Source organism: Oncorhynchus mykiss, chromosome 23 (assembly GCF_013265735.2).
Source record: "Oncorhynchus mykiss isolate Arlee chromosome 23, USDA_OmykA_1.1, whole genome shotgun sequence".
Classification (NCBI taxonomy): Eukaryota; Metazoa; Chordata; class Actinopteri; order Salmoniformes; family Salmonidae; genus Oncorhynchus; species Oncorhynchus mykiss.
This window is the reverse complement of record NC_048587.1, coordinates 42197175-42217233: the sequence shown is the minus strand read 5'-3', so window position 1 is coordinate 42217233 and position 20059 is coordinate 42197175. Positions and strand designations below refer to the sequence as shown.

General features: G+C 42.0%; 1 protein-coding gene across 6 annotated transcripts in view; it reads right to left on the bottom strand.

Moving 5' to 3' along the window:
* Nucleotides 1-20059, bottom strand: part of LOC110502783 (BAR/IMD domain containing adaptor protein 2) — a 157332-nt gene extending 137273 nt beyond the window's left edge. For all 6 annotated transcript variants that reach the window (XM_036960472.1, XM_036960473.1, XM_036960476.1 and 3 more), the window contains exon 1: nt 19693-20059. In XM_036960472.1, the coding sequence (XP_036816367.1) occupies nt 19693-19767 (75 nt within the window). In that variant the 5' untranslated portion in view covers nt 19768-20059. The remainder of the gene's footprint in view (nt 1-19692) is intronic.

Sequence of the window (20059 nt, the reverse complement as noted above, 5' to 3'; positions counted from 1 at the left end):
GCTACCTACCTGCCACCCCAGAAAGAGAGAGATAGAGATAACAAAACAAAAGAGAGAGATAGATGGGGAGAGAGAGAGAGTGGAGGTACCCTAACAGAGTGCGAGAAGAAGTTACATTACAAGGATCAGATAACTGTTCCATCACGTAGAAACAACCCCTCCTCTCTCAATCTCCCCCTCTCCCCTTCCCTCTCAGATCTGAGATTAAATGTCACCCTAAAAGCTACCTGCAAGAGGGAGGCATTTCTCCAGGCAATAATACACACACACACAATGTTCTTTCTTCCCCAGTCATGTTTCTCTCTACCTCTAATTAGAACCAGAACCCACACGGTAATTTCAAATAAGACAGAGGGATAGAAAATCCCCCCCCCCCCCCCCCCCCCCCCCAGTGTTCTCTGCCTCGCTCCTCTATCCCCCACCCCCTCCCCCTCTTCTGAGAGCTGTCCCAGTAACTTTCCTCTCATCCCCTGCCAACCCCCTTCCCCAGAAAACACCCACCTCTCCAGTCCCACAACTCTGGTTAGATAATAACTGACAAAACTTGAAAATAAAAGAGAGCCGCACACACTAGGAGCTCAGATGCAAAAATGGAATCGTTTCGACAGCCATGGCTGTCTTCATCAGGGTATAATCACAAACACTGCGGGATGACTCGTTTATGTAGTGTCAAAAGACACAGGTGTCTGTAATCGTGGCCTAATATCATTGGTTAATTATCAAATATTAAAATGACATACAAAGAACAGCATACAAACAAAAAATGGATAGCACACGATCATAAAATCATTTGACTACACAAACTACACCTAAATGGTGCTACGATGCTCTGAGATACGTACTTTTAATTCGCGCTTTGTTTTACCCACATCATTTTTACCACAAGGACAAGTTATAAGATAAATAACTGACAAAACAACAGCTAACAGTACTGCAGAACCATATTCACAGCAGATGCATAGAGTGCTGCCTCGAGTTGCTACCTCTCCCCACTTTCACTACCTCTCCCCTCTTTCACTACCTCTCCCCTCTTTCACTACCAATCACCTCTTTCCCTGATCTTTCAATCTTCTGCCAGATGTACAACAGTACATGTGTGAACATGCAAGCACACACGCAGTCAGTATGATGATGATGACGACGAGTATCACCAAACACAGCTGCCAAAGAATCTCTGTAGCTAGCTCCTACCGTAGTTGAGACAAAGAAAAAATAAGTGAAGCGCTGTGACTAATCTAAGATAAATCACTGGTTTGTAACAATAACACTGCATGGAGATAATCCTCTAGTCTTAATAGAACTGGAACACTCTGTTAAGTACTGTAGCAGTAACATGGGATCAGAGAGCAGAGAATTCACCCAGAATGACCTTGGATTAATTAATATGGCCGCCGTGCCGCCTCTGCTGCTGAGTCACTGTCTCCATCCCAAATGGCAGCCTATTCCCTATATAGTACACTACCTTTGAACAGAGCCCTATTGGCCCTGGTCAAAAGGGCACTATGTAGAGAATAGGGTGCCATTTGGGACAGAGACACAGGCTAATGTAATGGCTACTGCTGTGGTAGGAAATATGATGTCATCCTAGCGAGCGGACACTGATAGAACTTTGTGTTACTTTGAGCGGGCAGAACATTCATTTGGCTATGAGGAGGATGCCAAGAGAGAGAGAGCAGGCGTTCTCTCCTCCTTTCATCCCTCTATCTGCTGCATCCCTCTATCCCCTCCCTAACAGCTGTACTGTATCTCACCTGCAGAGGACTGATACTCGGTCAACAGCTGTTGCAGTCTATGTCTAAGCTGAGATACACACACTCGCACACCCACACACCATCCATCATTTAGAGGACAGGTTTTTACTGACATTGTCTCTGCAGTGTACCATATAAGTGATAACTCACACCTGCCTAAAATGTCTAGACACCACAATAGATCTCCACACCTTTGAACACCCTGGAACAACAACAAAGGTTTTACAGTGTATACTCCAAAGGATATGGAAGCTACCACCTTATTGAAAACACATGTCCACCACCAAAATTATTGTTTTTTGAGAAGGATACTTTCAGACATCAGTGGGGGGTCGTGAGTAATGTCAACAGAAAATAGGTATTTAAACCACTCTGTACTTTTGAAGTGTGAACATCTCAGTAAGCACTACATTAGTCCCTACCCCCAACTGATTAATGACAGGAGCTTTCTCAGAAAACAAATCCCTCTGCCAATGGACCAGTGTTATTGTTATCAACAACTATGTTAAAGGCGTAGTTGTAGTGTCCAGTGAAGCCTGTGTAAAGTCTGTCCCTGCTAACCATGAGCAATATTTACAGTGGTATGTTCAACAAAGAGTGAGAAGAGCTCTCCGAAGATAAAGAGGGGTGAGGGTGACAAAGGGGGGGGGGGGGGGGGGGGGGGTGAGGGTGATAAAGGAGGGGGTGAGGGTGGTAATGAGGGTGAGGGTGATTAAGAGGGGTGAGTGTTACATCTCAGCCACACACACACAGCCATGAGCCGTGAGCTTAGGAGAAGATTTATAAGAGAGACACTTTATAACAGTGGTGTGGCTCTTTAATGGAACACATCTGTCACTAAGAGGTTTGAGAACAATGCCGCATTTGATTTAGACAGGCGCTTTCATCAACTGAGTGCCCTTCAGTTACATAGGCTACACACACACACACACACACACACACATTAGAAACTAATGCATGACACTAAGATACCACCTGTTTGTTTCTTAAACTTAAGATAAAAAGCCCTTCAATAAATGAAGATAGTCAAGTCAGATAATTTATTATTGGAATCAATCTCTCAGTCTCTACGATCAACAGATCTTGTTTGATTTATTGCATTGATCATCATAACGCAATTGATTAGCAGACTTTTCAACATTGATAATGCCTCTGATTATAACACTATAGATTAGCAAACTTTTAACATTGTCAATGCCTTTGATTAATTAGCGTATCAAACCTTTACTGACAGCTCAGTAGAGATGAGATGGAAGGGAGAACATGCAGGCTCCACCATTCATTCAACAGTCAATGTAATGCTATCACTGTCTGTCACTGTCCACCTAAAACCAGCCCCACCTTGATACCCAACATTCCTCCCCTAACAGTACTCGCATGGTGGGCTGTGCAAAAAATACATACAGGCCTGAACCGCACGCACGCACGCACGCGCACACGCACACACACACACACACACACACACACACACACACACACACACAGAGTTTGTTCTGACAGGTGTAGCAGGTGTAAAACAACCTGGGATGTCACAGACTAAAGCCTGTAGCATGCTTCCCAGTCGAAGTTTGCACATATATTATGACAACATTTTGTGTTTTTGTTCATTTTGGTGTTTGCCAGTTGATGTTTATTTTGTGCGCGCACACACAAAAAATCTTTAGGCAAGACGAAGTTCAGTAGCCAAAGTCTGGTCAACAGTGCTACTCTTAGTAGGAGTGGAAACTATGGACAGGATTCTTCAATGAAGTGTTTGTTATCATTCAACAAGAGATGACTAGTTTTCATGTACATTTTTCATTTGAGAAATACTGCACCAAACATTTTAGTCAGGGTTGGGGTCAATTACAATTAAATTCCCTCTCCCTATAAATTCCATCAATTCATTTAAAAATTTCATAGCAACTCTTCAATTCAAAGTATCTCAAAATCCAATTTTAAGTCAATTCAAAACTACAATTTCTAATTCAATATTCTGCCACAACAATTCACATAATTCAATTCCTTCTCTAAACTTCTTTCAACTCAAGCAAAACTCAACCCAACCTTAACTCATGGCATGTTCAAAAGACCAATTTAACCTCTCAAATAACTAAAAGGGAATCTTCCTGATAAATCTCGAAATGTCCCCTGCACTGAATTTTCAGGAATTTGGAAATTAGCTTAACAATTGCGAAATATATAAAATAATGCAATAAGATCCTTTTCAAATTAAAACATACAACCATAAAGATGAAACAAACATTCTTAAACATAACCCACCCAATTAGTGAATATCAGTTATGGTAAAGCTGTGTGAACAGCATGAAATAATGCCAAAAATGCTAAATAATCTATTCAACTGGGTAGTGATTACTCTATTATTTATTATTGCGTTAAACAGTTTTCTTGCCCCTTCGTTTTGCTCTAAAAACAATTATAATCACCAAAATCATTTTTGATGATATTGGGAAAAACCTCAAACAGATTTGCTACACATTTTTAATATTCAAACAAAACCCTTTATATAACATTTGCACATCATTTTGTTGAGTGCTTAAATGCAGTTCGAAATAAGACTCATTACAGACATAAGAGGATCGTGCAGCGCCGTGGTCATGTGGGCAACGCAACAAGTTAATATGTGCTTTCACCCTGGAGACCAGGGGTTTAATACCTGTCTCCACCTTTCATTCAATGTGTATGTCTAAATAAAGAAAAAATACAGGAGGTATAGTGGAATTCTACTCTTGTCACGTTCGTTGTAAGAATTATCGGACCAAGGTGCAGCGTGATATGGTTTCCACATGTTTATTTAATGAAACGCACAAATACAATAAAGAATGAACGAAACGTGAAGACAATGGAGTGCTCACAGGCAACTACACATAAACAATATCTCACAAACACAGGTGGGAAAAATAACTACTTAAATATGATCCCCAATTAGAGACAACGATTACCAGCTGCCTCAAATTGGGAATCATACAAAACACCAACATAAAAAATAGAACACAACATAGACATACTAGATCACCCCCTAGTCACGCCCTGACCTACTACACCATAGAGAAACAATGGCTCTCTATGGTCAGGGCGTGACAGTTTTTAGATCCATGGAACACAACGGGCCAAACAAGCTGTGCAAACTGTGGAAACGACACAGGACATATTATTTAATGAAAGGGGTTGTAGTCTGCCGAGAAGCTTTTGTCAGGAATTTGTTTTCATCGCAAGTTAAGGCTTGCTGTTAGCTAGCCAGCTGGAGTTTGATGGCTGGCATGCTAGCTAACATTAACATTGAACCTAACTTACTTGGTCAACTTTGTATGTGTGTAACGTTAGTGATGTTTTCTCAGAATGCCATTTCGCATCGATAGTTATAGCCTAATGTTAGCTAGCTAACATTGAACCTATTTGGTTAACTTTAGGTAGCTATGACAATCGGTTGGTAATGCTAGTTAAAGCTTGCTATTCGTTAGCCAGCTGATGTTAGATGGCTGGCTAGCTAGCTAACATTACGTGTATGAACTGGGTGTAGTGATGTGAAATGGCATTCTGAGAGAACTTCTATTGAATAAAAATGAAAAAATATTTTTATCTGGAATTTGTCTTCAGCATCAGTAGAACACACCTGACTCTCCTCCACCAATCATACAAGGAGAATGGTCTAATACCTCCCATAAAAACAAAAAGAGAGCTGCCCCAAGCAAGCAAAGGCAGAAATGCAGTCATCAATTACATGCACCATTTCTCACCAACTGGGGAAACACGTGTGGACCTGAATTGTGATAACTGCAGTGGTCAAAACAAGAACACGTTTGTGCTCTGGTATTGTGCTCTGGTATTGTGCCTGCACAAGCTCCACCACAGTCTGAACCTTAATTTCCTGATCACAGTTTGCCCCCGGCTGATGCTCAGGGCTCATCAAGCTGCGCTTTAGAAAGACCAGAATGAACACTTTGTCTGGGATTGGTGGTGTTGTGAAGGACAGCACTGTGACGGGGTCAACATCCCACAGCTCGTTGGACTGGAGGATGGTACGGTGCTGGTGGAAAGCTATGGCTGGCAACAACACCTGACTCCGTACTTCAGGCAGCTGCCACAGATCAAGCAGTACCAGCACTTTAGGTGAAAATCATTTTCATTGCATTGTATGCGGCTATTCTTCTAATCTAAACTTGGGAGGTGAATTGATGTTGTGCAGGGTTGTAATGTCTTCAGATTTTTTTATGTTGTTATTCCCTGTTTTACAGCTCCGATGCTCTGGAGCCTGGTGTTGTTGTCGCCAAGGAGCGTTCGGACTGTCGGGATGAGGTTTCAGCAGCTGCGCAACGCTGACATACTTCCTCTCATAGATGGTCAGCCTGTACAAGCGCCACCTGGACTGGACACAGCTAGACAAACTTATCTTTTTGAGAAGATCGGGGAGTTTTGCTATGGACATCACATGCCCTGCACCAAAGTCAAGCGTAGGACAGAAACAAATAGGCAGAGCTTTACCTAGCAAAGACTTTTAGATGACCTGGAACCAGAGGGTCTGGCGACGAATATGTAGCGAGGGCCAGCCGACGAGAGCACACAGGTCGCAGTGGTGGGTGGCGTATGGGGCTTTGGTGACAAAACGTATGGCACTGTGATATACTGCGTCCAGTTTGCTGAGTAGAGTGTTGGAGGCTATTTTGTAAATGACACCGCTGAAGTCGAGGATCGGTAGGATAGTCAGTTTTAAGAGGGTATGTTTGGTGGTGTGAGTGAACGAGGCTTTGTTGCGAAATAGAAAGCCGATTCTAGATTTCATTTTAGAATGGAGATGTTTAATGAGTCTGGAAGGAGAGTTTAAAGTCTAGCCAGACACCGAGGTATTTGTAGTTGTCCACATATTCTAAGTCAGAACCGTCCAGAGTAGTGATGCTAGTCGGGCGGGCGGGTACGGGCAGCAATCGGTTGAAGAGCATGCATTTAGTTTTACCAGCATTTAAGAAAAGTTGGAGGCCATGGAAGGAGTGTTGTGTGGCATTGAAGCTCGTTTGGAGTTTTGTTAACACAGTGTCCAAAGAAGTGCCAGATGTATACAGAATGGTGTCGTCTGCGTAGAGGTGGATCAGGGAATCACCCGCAGCAAGAGCGACATCGTTGATATATACAGAGAAAAGAGTTGGCCTGAGAATTGAACCCTGTTGTACCCCCATAGAGACTGCCAGAGGTCTGGACAACATGCCCTCCGATTTGGCACACTGAACTCTGTCTGAGAAGTAGTTAGTGAACCAGGCGAGGCAGTCATTTGAGAAACCAAGCCTGTTGAGTCTGCTGATAAGAATACTGTGATTGACAGAGTCGAAAGCCTTGGCCTGGTCGATGAAGACGGCTGCACAGTATTGTTTAATACTTTGATCGTGGCTGAGGTGCACCCGTGACCAGTTTGGAAACCTGATTGAACAGTGGAGACGTTACGGGGGGATTCGAAAACGGTCAGTGATCTGTTTATTGACTTGGCTTTCGAAGACTTTAGATAGGCAGGGCAGGACAGATATAGGTCTGTAACAGTTTGGGTCTAGAGTGTCAGCCACTTTGAAGAGGGGGATGACCGTGGCAGCTTTCCAATTGTTAAGGATCTCGGACGATAAGAAAGAGAGGTTGAACAGACTGGTAATAGGGGTTGCAACAATGGCGGCGGATGATTTTAGAAAGAGAGGGTCCAGATTATCTAACACAATTGATTTGTACGTGTCCAGGTTTTGCAACTCTTTCAGAACATCTGCTATCTGGATTTGGGTGAAGGAGAAGCTGGGGAGGCTCGGGTAAGTAGCTCCGGTGGGTGCAGAGCTGTTGGCTGGGGTAGGGGAAGCCAGGAAGAAGGCATGGCCAGCCGTAGAGAAATGCTTATTGAAATGTTCAATTATCGTGGATTTATCCGTGGTGACAATGTTTCCTAGCCTCAGTGCTAGTGGGCAGCTGGGAGGAGATGCTCTTATTCTCCATGGACTTTGCAATGTCCCAAAACTTTTTGGAGTTAGAGCTACAGGATGAAAATGTCTGTTTGAAAAAGCTAGCCTTTGCTTCCCTGACTGACTGTGTGTATTGGTTCCTGACATCCCTGAAAAGTTGCATATCGCGGGGAATATTTGGTGCTAATGCAGTCTGCCACAGGATGTTTTTGTGCTGGTCGAGGGCAGTCAGGTCTGGTGTGAACCAAGGGCTATATCTGTTCTTAGTTCTACATTTTTTGAAAGGGGCATGCTTAATTAAGATGGTGAGGAAATTACTTTTAAAGAACGACCAGGCATCCTCGACTGACGGGATGAGGTCATAATCCTTCAAGGATACCCAAGACAGGTCGATTAGAAAGGCCTGCTCGCAGAAGTGTTTTAGGGAGCGTTTGACAGTGATGAGGGGTGGATGTTTGACCGCGGATCCATAGCGGATGCAGACAATGAGGCAGTGATTGCTGAGATCCTGGTTGAAGACAGCAGCGGTGCATTTAGAGAGCAGGTTGGTCAGGATAATATCTATGAGGGTGACCATGTTTAAGGATTTAGGGTTGTACCTGGTGGGTTTCTTGATCATTTGTGTGAGAATGAGGGCATCTAGCTTAGGTTGTAGGACTGCCGGGGTGTTAAGCGTATCCCAGTTTAGGTCACCTAACAGAATGAAATCTGAAGATAGATGAGTGGCAATCAATTCAAATATGGTGTCCAGGGCACAGCTGGGAGCTGAGGGGAGTCTATAACAGACGGCAACAGTGAGAGACCTATTTCTAGAGAGATAAATTTTTTAAATTAGAAGCTCGAACTGTTTGGGTATAGACCTGGAAAGTATGACTGTACAAGCTATCTCTGCATTAGATTGCAACTCCTCCCCCTTTGGCAGTTCTACCTTGACGGAAAATGTTGTAGTGTGGGATGGAAATCTCAATTTTTGGTGGCCTTCCGAAGTCAGGATTCAGACACGCAAGGACATCAGGGTTGGCGGAGTGTGCTAAAGCAGTGAGTAAAACAAACTTAGGGAGGAAGCTACCTTGTCTATCACTGACATTATTGATGTTGTTCTTGTACATAGTTTGAAAATAAGTGAAATATTATAAAGTATCGATTTCTGATATTGCTACTCCGCAAGTAACCACTTGGCTGTACCATTTACACCTTCTGTAGAGATCTATCCACTTAGCAATACATAGCAAGATATTGATATATAAAATTAATATTGTTATGTAACATGATTTTGTGACATACCACAACAATATCATGTGACTGTATCAAGTGTCCACCACATAAACATATGTGTTTATTGACTGTACATGTGCACCCCACTCAGGTTGCATGGCCTTAACTTAAGTATGGAAAACTATGTGATAAGTGTGTGTGTGTGTGTAACAGTATATACAGTTGAAGTCGTAAGTTTACATACACCTTAGTCAAATACATTTAAACTCAGGTTTAACAATTCCTGATATTTAATCCTAATAGAAATTCCCTGTTTTAGGTCAGTTAGGATCACCACTTTATTTTGAAAATGCTAAATATCAGAATAATAGTAGAGAGAATGATTTATTTCAGCTTTTATTTCTTTCATCACATTCCCAGTGGGTCAGAAGTTTACATACACTCAATTCGTATTTGGTAGCATTGCCTTTAAATTGTTTAACTTGGGTCAAATATTTTGGGTAGCCTTCCACAAGCTTCCCATAATAAGTTGGGTGAATATTGGCCCATTCCTCCTGACAGAGCTGGTGTAACAGAGTCAGGTTTGTAGGCCTCCTTGCTCGCACATGCTTTTTCAGTTCTGCCCACAAATTAGGATTGAGGTTAGGGCTTTGTGATGGCCATTCCAATACATTGACTTTGTTGTCCTTAAGCCATTTTGCCACAACTTTGGAAGAATGCTTGGGGTCATTGTCCCTTTGGAAAACCCATTTGCAACCAAGCTTTAACTTCCTGAATGTTGAGATGTTGCTTCAATATATCCACATAATTTTCCTCCCTCATGATGCCGTCTATTTTGTGAAGTGCACCAGTCCCTCCTGCAGCAAAGCAACCCCACAACATGATGATTGATGCCTTGCTTCACGGTCGGGATGGTGTTCCTCGGCTTGCAAGGAATAGAATTTGTAATTGGAAATTAAATAGAAATTGACCCCAACCCTGATTTTAGTTAGATGTAAAATTGTGCAACTAAAACCTTGGCAAAAACGTCAAAATTAATTAGATTTTTTTATTTATCTTAAGGAAGTGTATACTGGCTATGTTGTTGCTGCAGCGTCTCAAGAGGGACAAACAGCAATATTTCTTGTTTTCCAAGCGAAGGTCTTCTAAGGGAGTATGCAAGGCACAAACGCTTGCGTCGCCGGCTAGGAGCAAACTGAACCTAAATGGCACCCTATGCATTCGGAAAGTATTCAGACCCCTTGACTTTTTCCACATTTTGTTACGTTACAGCCTTATTCTGTCATTCTGCCCCTGAGCAAGGCAGTTAAACCACTGTTCCCCGGGCGCCGAAGACGTGGATGTCCTTTTAAGGCAGCCTCTGCACCTCTCTGATTCAGAGGGGTTGGGTTAAATGCGGAAGCCACATTTCAGTTGAAGTTATAAAGTTGTACAACTGACTAGGTATTCCCATTTCCAGTTCCCTTTCTAAAATTGATTCAATTGTTTTTCCCCCCTTATCAATACACACACAACATCCCATAATAACATAGCAAAAACAGATTTTTTACATTTTAGTAAATGAAAAAAACAGAAACACCTTATTTACATAAGTATTCAGACACCTTGCTATGAGCACATAACCAAGACAACGCAGGAGTAGCTTCGGCACGAGTCTCTGAATGTCCTTGAGTGGCACAGCCAGAGCCCGGACTTGAACCCGATCGAACATCTCTGGAGAGACCTGGAAATAGCTGTGCAGCAACCTTCCCTATCCATGTATGATATGTACGATACGTGTATGCATGTAGGATATGTATAAATGTATAATATGATATGTATATGTTTGATATGTATGATATATATCATATGTATGATACAGTTGAAGTCGGAAGTTTACATACAGTTAGGTTACAGTCATTAAAACTCGCTTTTCAACCACTCCACAAATTTCTTGTTGACAAACTATAGTTTTGGCAAGTTGGTTAGGACATCTACTGTGTGCATGACACAAGTAATTTTTCAAACAATGGTTTACAGACGTTTCACTTATAAATCACTGTATCATAATTCCAGTGGGTCCGAAGTTAACATACACTATGATGACTGTGCATTTAAACAGCATGGAAAATTCCAGAAAATGATGTCTTGGCTTTAGAAGCTTCTGATAGGCTAATTGACATAATTTGAGTCAATTGGAGGTGTACCTGTGGATGTATTTCAAGGCCTACCTTCAAACTCAGTGCCTCAAAAGAAATTAGCCAAGACCTCAGAAAACATTGTAGACCTCCACCAGTCTGGTTCATCCTTGGGAGCAATTTCCAAACTCCTTAAGGTACCACGTTCATCTGTACAAACAATAGTACGCAAGTATAAACACCATGGGACCACGCAGTCGTCATACCGCTCAGGAAGGAGACGCACTCTATCTCCTAGAGATGAACGTACTTTGGTGCAAAAAGTGCAAATCAATCCCAGAACAGCAAAGGATCTTGTGAAGATGCTGGAGAAAACAGGTACAAAAGTATCTATAGCCACAGTAAAAACGAGTCCTATATCGACATAACCAGAAAGGCCACTCAGCAAGGAAGAAGCCACTGCTCCAAAACCACAATAAAAAAAACAGACTACGGTTTGCAACTGCACATGGGGACAAAGGTTATCCTTTTTGGAGAAATGTCCTCAGGTCTGATGAAACAAAATAGAACTGTTTGGCCATAATGACCATTATTATGTTTGGATGAAAAAGGGGGAGGCTTGCAAGCCGAAGAACACCATCCCGACAGTGAAGCACGGGAGTGGCAGCATCATGTTGTGGGGTTGCTTTGCTGTAGGAGGGACTGGTGCACTTCACAAAATAGATAGCATCATGAGGGTGGGAAATTATGTGGATATATTGAAGCAACATCTCAAGACATCAGTTAAAGCTTGGTCGCAAATGGGTCTTCCAAATGGACAATGACCCCAAGCATACTTCCAAAGATGTGGCAAAATGGCTTAAGGACAACAAAGTCAAGGTAATGGAGTGGCCATCACAAAGCCCTGACCTCAATTCTATAGAAAATGTGTGGGCAGAACTGAAAAAGTGTGTGCGAGCAAGGAGGCCTCCGTCAGGATCCTGACTCCTGACTCTGTCAGGAGGAATGGGCCAAAATTCACCCAACTTATTGTGGGAAGCTTGTGGATGGCTACCTGAAACGTTTGACCCAAGGCAATGCTACCAAATTCTAATTCAGTGTATGTAAACTTCTGACCCACTGGGAATGTGATGAAAGAAATGAAAGCTGAAATAAATAATTCTCTGCTATTATTGACATTTCACATTCTTAAAATAAAGTGGTGATCCTAACTGACCTAAGACAGGGAATTTTTACTCTGATTAAATGTTAGGAATTGTGAAAAACTGAATTTAAATGTATTTGGCTAAGGTGTATGGAAACTTCCGACTTCAACTGTAAATGTGCAGTATATGTAGCCGTATGATTCTTTTCCATATTCCACATAATGAATGAGCTTTGCTTTGATTATATTCAGTGACGTATTTCACAATAATAACTCACTGAGATGGAGCAGTCAAATATCACTATTGAAACTATGTAATTTATCTCAACACGAGGCAAAAAAGTGTTTCACCGATCTGCGGCAAATGCTAAAATGTAATTTAATAGAGAAATACTCACTTGGACTCTCAATTGAGCAAGCGAGCCAGGATGATTAAGCTCTGACACACCCACACAATGTTGAAGTGTGTGTGTGTGTGTGTGTGTGTGTGTGTGTGTGTGTGTGTGTGTGTGCAGAGGTTGTAATAGGTGTAAACAGCAGATTGTCTGGAGGTGGGGGTGTCCTCCTTTCAGGGCCAAGTCAAGTATGTAGGCAGTCAGAGGCATACACACACACATATAGTCGTGAGACACTGCCCACACGTATGCACACACACATCTGCGTGTGAGTCACACAGCCAAATGTTGCAGACGGCGTCTTGTCTTCTTGGAGTCTGAGCGAGCTTGTAGATTACTCAGCAAGCAGCTGCCAGGCCATAGCAAGGTCTTCAGAGAGACTGCACTGTCACACTGCACCCCGTCACAGACAGGCTGCCAATATACCCGCTTCTCAGGGGATGACACACAATTTACTGCTATGGCTAAGCATTTCCCCTACTCAACTCCCAAACAGAGTGATGTTCACACCTTGTCTTGATGAAATAAATCCCTTTGTTAATACTACACCATCTGCTAGCATCAGTGGCGGTCGGTGCCATTTAAGATTAGGGCGGATGATAATTTTCTTTCTGAGCATGTTATTATTTCTATTACAGCATATTGGATGACTGTCATTCATTTTCCATTCCCCCAGTTCAATGTAACATTGATTGGTTTAGACTATTACATGATACTCAAATGGTCCCTATACCCATCATAAGGTTGCTACAACCTAGCCTCTGAATTACATTTTTTAGTAATCAAGTTGACAGACAGTGACACATTCCATACTGCCTTACACACTCTTGCCTGCATCTAGCTGATCTAGGGTGTAATCATTAGTCCAGCAGTTGCAAACGACCGTTTCTATGGGAAAGATTCAGGTATTTTTATTCCCGTTTCGTTCCGTTTGCTTCCATTTGAGAAATGTTTTTCAACTGAATCACCGGCATGAATACACCCCTGATCATGCGCAAACAGTTCATTTTCATAGCAGCCACATACAAACAGCATGATCACTTAGCTAGCTCTTGCTCTCTCTTGCTTCTCCTTCATTTTGGAAGAAATTAATTTGTTCATAACTGTTCAACTATTGTCTTTCTCTTGAGTCAACAACACACCACATTTTATGCACTGCAGTGCTAGCTAGCTGTAGCTTATCAAATCCAACTTTATTTGCCACATGCGCCGAATACAACAAGTGTAGACTTAACCATGAAACGCCTTTAAACAACAGTGTAGTTCAAGAAGAATAACATAAGCTGAAATAAAAAGTAATAATAAAAAGTAACACAATAAATAAAAAGTAACACAATATGTGTTTTCAGTACTAGATTCATTCTCTGATCCTTTGATTGGGTGGACAACATGTCAGTCCATGCTGCAAGAGAGCCCTGATAGGTTGGAGGACATCCTCCGGAAGTTGTCATTATTACTGTGGTAGTCTATGGAAAGGGGTGAGAATTATGGACGTCATAGGTTTTGAATTGAAGTCAATGTACCCAGAGTATGATGGAAACTAGATATCCTCCGGCTACACCATGGTGCTACTGAGTACTGTTGAGGCTACTGTAGACCGTCATTGCAAAACAATGTATTTTAATACATTATTTGGTGACATTAATATATTTAGGATATAGGATTAGGATAACTTTAATGTTTCTCAAATGTTTCTCAAATTGTATGAAATTCACTGAGGATGGTTCCCCCCTTCCTCCTCTGTGGAGCCTACACTGCAAGCATCCAGCTCTTCTTCTTCTCCTCCTCCCTGTGACAAGACCAGCCATCGCCTTGTGCAGTTACAGGTTTGAAAAGTACACTGAGGATAAAACTTGAGCAAGATAAAACAATGAGGAGTATCAGGTGCTAAAATAACAGCTCACCTTTCAGACACGGACTCACTAGAACAGTGGTATTCAACGCTTACCATATAAAAGGTCAGTGCCTGCTGGTTTTATACCTGATGATGAATTGCACACACCTGGTGTGCCAGGACTAAATCAGTCCCATATTAGAAGGGAACAATGAAAACAAGCAAATGAACTAGCTTTGATGTCCAGTAGAACTTGCTTTGAGATCCAGAGTTGAGTTTGAAAGATCTAGAACATTCTCAGCATACCTGTTATGATGTGGATTGAGCAATTAGTTAATTAGATACACCTGTAATGTGATCTGCCATGCAAAACTGATACAATTGAAATGCAATTGACCAATTAATTGACTGCATGAGGTGATACTGATTGAAAGTGCTTGCTCTTGAATAAATACTGAATAAATAAATAAATGCTTAAACATTTAGCATCTCCTTAACACTCACCCTCGGTAACAGACCTGGTTGCATGGTATGTAATAATAGAAGCTGTCACTCATCTGGTCAGGTGTTTATTGAACAAATCAAGACCTCTAAGTGTTTCTTTAGAGAGGCCCTTAGAGATATTAACCCATGCTGAAACACACACTACTCTACCAGCCTAAGAGCTGTATGCATGCATGCGCACACACACACACACACACACACACACACACACACACACACTTACAGCCACCGCCAGGTAGCATCCGTCTCCCAAAAATAGGCCCCCAGCCGTGGGTCAAATTACCAGGGCAGCTACTAATCTCCTATCCTCTGCGTTTCTCCACCACTCCATCTCTCCCTCTCCTGCTGGGCTCTTTAAAGATGCAGCCTGCTGATCAGGAAAATATCCCCCCCACTGACTGATTAACTGACTGACTGACTGTTCCTCTCATTCCAAAACACAGGATGTTGTTAGACTTCAGTGCAGCTTTTGAAATTATTGATCATAGTTTGCTGCTCAAAAAAATAATGTGTTATGGCTTTACACCCCCTGCTATAATGTAGATAAAGAGTTACTTGTCTAACAGAAGACAGAGGGTTCTTTAATAGAAGCCTATCAAATATAATCCAGTTAGAATCAGGAATTCCCCAGGGTAGCTGTTTAGGCCCCTTGCTTTTTAACATTTTTACTAACGACATGCCACTGACTGAGTAAAGCCAGGGTTGCTATATATGCGGATTACTCAATACTATACACGTCAGCTAGTAAAGCGACTGAAATGACAACCCTCAACAAAGAGCTGCAGTTAGTTTCAGAGTGGGTGGCAAGGAATAAGTTAGCCCTAAATATTTCTAAAACTTAAAGCATTGTATTTGGAACAAAACACTCACTAAACCCTAAACCTCAACTAAATCTTGTAATAAATCATGTGGAAATTGCGCAAGTTGAGATGACTAAACTGCTTGGAGTAACACTGGATTTCAAACTGTCATGGTCAAAACATATTGATGCAGTAGTAGCTAAGATGGGGAGAAGTATGTCTATAATAAAGCAATGCTCTGCCTTGTTAACAACACTATCAACAAGGCAGGTCTTACAGGCCCTAGTTTTGTCGCACCTTGACTACTGTTCAGTCGTGTGGTCAGGTGCCACAAAAAATGACTTAGGAAAATTGCAATTGGCTCAGAACAGGACAGCACGGCTGGCCCTTGGATGTACACAGAGAGCTAATATTGAAAATATGCATGTCAATCTCTCTCGACATATTCATGAGAGGTATTGACATGTTGAATGCACCTAGCCGTCTGTCTAAACTACTGGCACACAGCTTGGACACCCATGCATACCCCACAAGACATGCCACAAGAGGTCTCTTCACAGTCCCCAAGTCCAGAACAGACTATGGGAGGCACACAGTACTACATAGAGCCATGACTACATGGAACTCTATTCCACATCAAGTAACTGACGCAAGCAGTAAAATAAAAACAAAAACATAAAACAAAACACCTTATGGAACAGCGGAGACTGTGAAGGAACACAAACATTGGCACAGACACATGCACACACACACACACACACACGCACTATACATACACATGGATTTAGTACTGTACATATGTGGTGGAGTAGGGGCCTGAGGGCACACAGTGTGTTGTTTTGGCAGCAGCTAATGGGGATCCATAACAAATACAAATACAGGATCAAATCAAATCAAATCAAATTTATTTATATAGCCCTTCGTACATCAGCTGATATCTCAAAGTGCTGTACAGAAACCCAGCCTAAAACCCCAAACAGCAAGCAATGCAGGTGTAGAAGCACGGTGGCTAGGAAAAACTCCCTAGAAAGGCCAAAACCTAGGAAGAAACCTAGAGAGGAACCAGGCTATGTGGGGTGGCCAGTCCTCTTCTGGCTGTGCCGGGTGGAGATTATAACAAAATATGGTCAAGATGTTCAAATGTTCATAAATGACCAGCATGGTCGAATAATAATAAGGCAGAATAGTTGAAACTGGAGCAGCAGCACAGTCAGGTGGACTGGGGACAGCAAGGAGTCATCACCTCATGGCCTTGCCATCTTCTCCATCATCAAGGCTATCTCTCTCATTAGACTACTCCATCATCAAGGCTCTCTCTCTCATTAGACTACTCCATCATCAAGGCTCTCTCTCTCATTAAACTACCACCTCTCCTCTTATTCCTCTCCATGGCCCCACCCTGGTCATTCATTAACAACACCAACACATGGTCTCAGCATCAGGCTGCTGCTCCACCACCACTGATCATTAAAGTCTACCTACAGGGGTATGTGGAGGGTCAAGACTAGGTGTTAGAAATTAACCTCAAAAGGAGAGTACGTATATGAGTGTACAGCTCAGTGCCATCTATGTTGCATGGTAGCGAATGGCCATGACAGATCAACTAGAGAGTACTTACATCCTAGCAGCCACTAGGCTCTAGTTACCATCTGACTATGTCATAAGAGGGAGTACTGAGAACAGTGACCAGTTTTCACAGGTTGTGCAACCTCTTGCCCCTTTGCCCTTCTCCCTCGCTCTCTTCACTTCCTGAAATCTAGCCTGCTTGGACAAAACATGTGACTCCCAAATGGCATCTTTTTCCCTATGGGTCCTGGTCCAAAGGGAATAGGGTGCCATTTGGAATGCAAGAACATCTTACAGTGCAGTGAGTCTCAAAAGTAGCACCTCCGCCCTTGGCTCTGCTAAAGGAGAGCTTTGTTGTGGAAATGGCAGGAGGGGAGTTTTAGACTACAGGGTAGTTTCAACAAGCGTGGGACGGTCCTTGATTCCCTCTATCAACTCCTCTAGCTTGGTGAAAAGGGTGATAAAAATATGTAGAGAAAAAAAAACATATCAAATACTGCCATAGTTCAGAATCTCTAACAAGCAGTGCTTGACTTGAATTAAAATAGGTGCCAATACTAATTTGGGGTGCCGCTACTGTTTGTATTTAGTGCAGTAACTCTGCAATACTTTTGAGCTAATATTCTAGAAGAGGTGCAGGAACTCAAACAGTAGAAATATGAGTTGCCGTTACTCAGCTCAGGTGAGCTCCTGCCCAAGTCAAGCACTGCTAATAAGCCACCTTGCTAAGATAACAGAGGGAGAGAACATGAGTAACATGACACTACTATTCTGAATTGTATTATATTTGCTCACATGTTTATTTAGCAAAGTTCTTCTCCTCTGAGACAAAGAACAACACCCTCACATGATAATTACAGAAAGAGTGCCACCCATCCCTCCTCACTGATCGCTGCAACACACACTCATCCCTCCTCACACAGGAGACTTCTATAACTCCCCTAACAGATGTCTCCCAACAGTTAGCCTTTATTGGGTGAACCCCACCTACTGTGAGAGCTGTTAATTTTTTATTTTAATATAAACTTTATCTGATTTTTAAATACTACCCAGCCTAGAAACATTTTAGTCATTTAGCAGACGCTCGGATACAGAAACAATTAGGGTTAAGTGCCTTGCTCAAGTGCACATTTTTATTTAACTAGGCAAGTCAAGTCAATAACTGCTGGTCTGCAATATGTCATACCATGCAATTTGAGCTGTCCCTATCTGCCCAGCCTGGTTTCATAGACTAAACGTAACATAGTAAATGTAAATCTGGAACACTGAAATTAGTATGATAAGTTTTGTATGGTTACATAAGACAGATGGTTACTTAAGGCAAAAACAAAGTAGGGTGGTTGGTTGGGCGTATAACGCAAACGTCTACTAACCCAAAGGTTGAGAGTTTGAAACTCATCACAGACAACTTTTGCATTTTTGCTAATTAGCAACTACTTACTACTTTTAGCTGCTTTGCAACTACTTAGTATGTTAGCTAACCCTTCCCCTAACCCTAACCCTTTTAGCAAACCCTTCCCTAATGGCCTAACCCTTTAACCTAACTCCTAAACTTAATCCTAACCTTAACCCTAACCCCATAGCCTAGCTAACTTTAGCCAGCCAGCTAGCTTATGTTAGTATTTGCTAGTATTTGTAGCATTTCATAAGTTTTGCTCATTTTGTAACATATTGTACATTTTGCCAATTCATAACATATTTTCATTGCAAATTCGTAAATTCATATTGTACTCAAATTGTAATTCAAAACATATCACACGAAATTAGTGCACAAATTAATACATGCCATACAAAACGAACCATATTATAGTAAATGGAGTGTGAGGGATTTATGTACAGAATAATACGAAATGCTCTGAGACCAGGTTGGTCTGCCTCGAGGCAAACTGTCACTGTTACACATCCTTAAGTAAAATGATATATTCAAATTAAACTTGGACTGGGGAACTTGTTTTTTGTCCCCTGTGAGCCTATGGCTGTTGGCGTCACTGCGAGCAATGTGTCACTCACTGCTGAGAAAAAGAGCATCATTTTGGAGCAGTGATAAGACCCTCTGTGGACGGATGGGGTGAGATTGGACATTTCCCCGGTACACCATAGAAGCCAAAGTCGTTATCATTATATTAATGGTTTCGACTATTGTAATATATATATATATATATGTCATAAATAGGATGTTTGATTTGTTATATTCGAATATAGAGAGTAACATATACTTATATATATATATATATATATATATATATATATATATATATATATATATATATATATACCTGTGCCTAAAACAAAGTTCAAAACGTATCCAACAGCAACCACAATCTTAGCAGGTTTCATCAGCTGACGAGACTCTACTCATCAACCCACTTTAGGAAAACAATAATCGAGGGAGGAATTATTGAAGCGGGAATGAATGGACAGGTGCATGGGTGTTCTTACCTTATAGACATTCTCCGTTATACGGTGCACCTCGTCAGTCCGAGACATCGTGGGATCTTCTTCAGCCAAAACCATAGAACAGATTTCTTTAGTGACGGTAGCTTTCCTAAGAAATACGACTGAAGAAAAACAGAATATGTGGAAGGAGCCGTTGTAACAAACAACTACAGAGGGAGGCGAACGCGCGTAATATGAGACTCCCGAATCAGGGGTTTTATACGAAACTCGTCTACTGCACCCACACTAGCCCACGCAGTCTGGAGGCAATACCACGCGTGGAGCGCAGAGGGAAACATGTCATAGGGATAGCGCTGCTTGCCATTTTAAAGGGCTCTGCCTCCTCTTTCTCTCTCTCTCTCTCGAACAC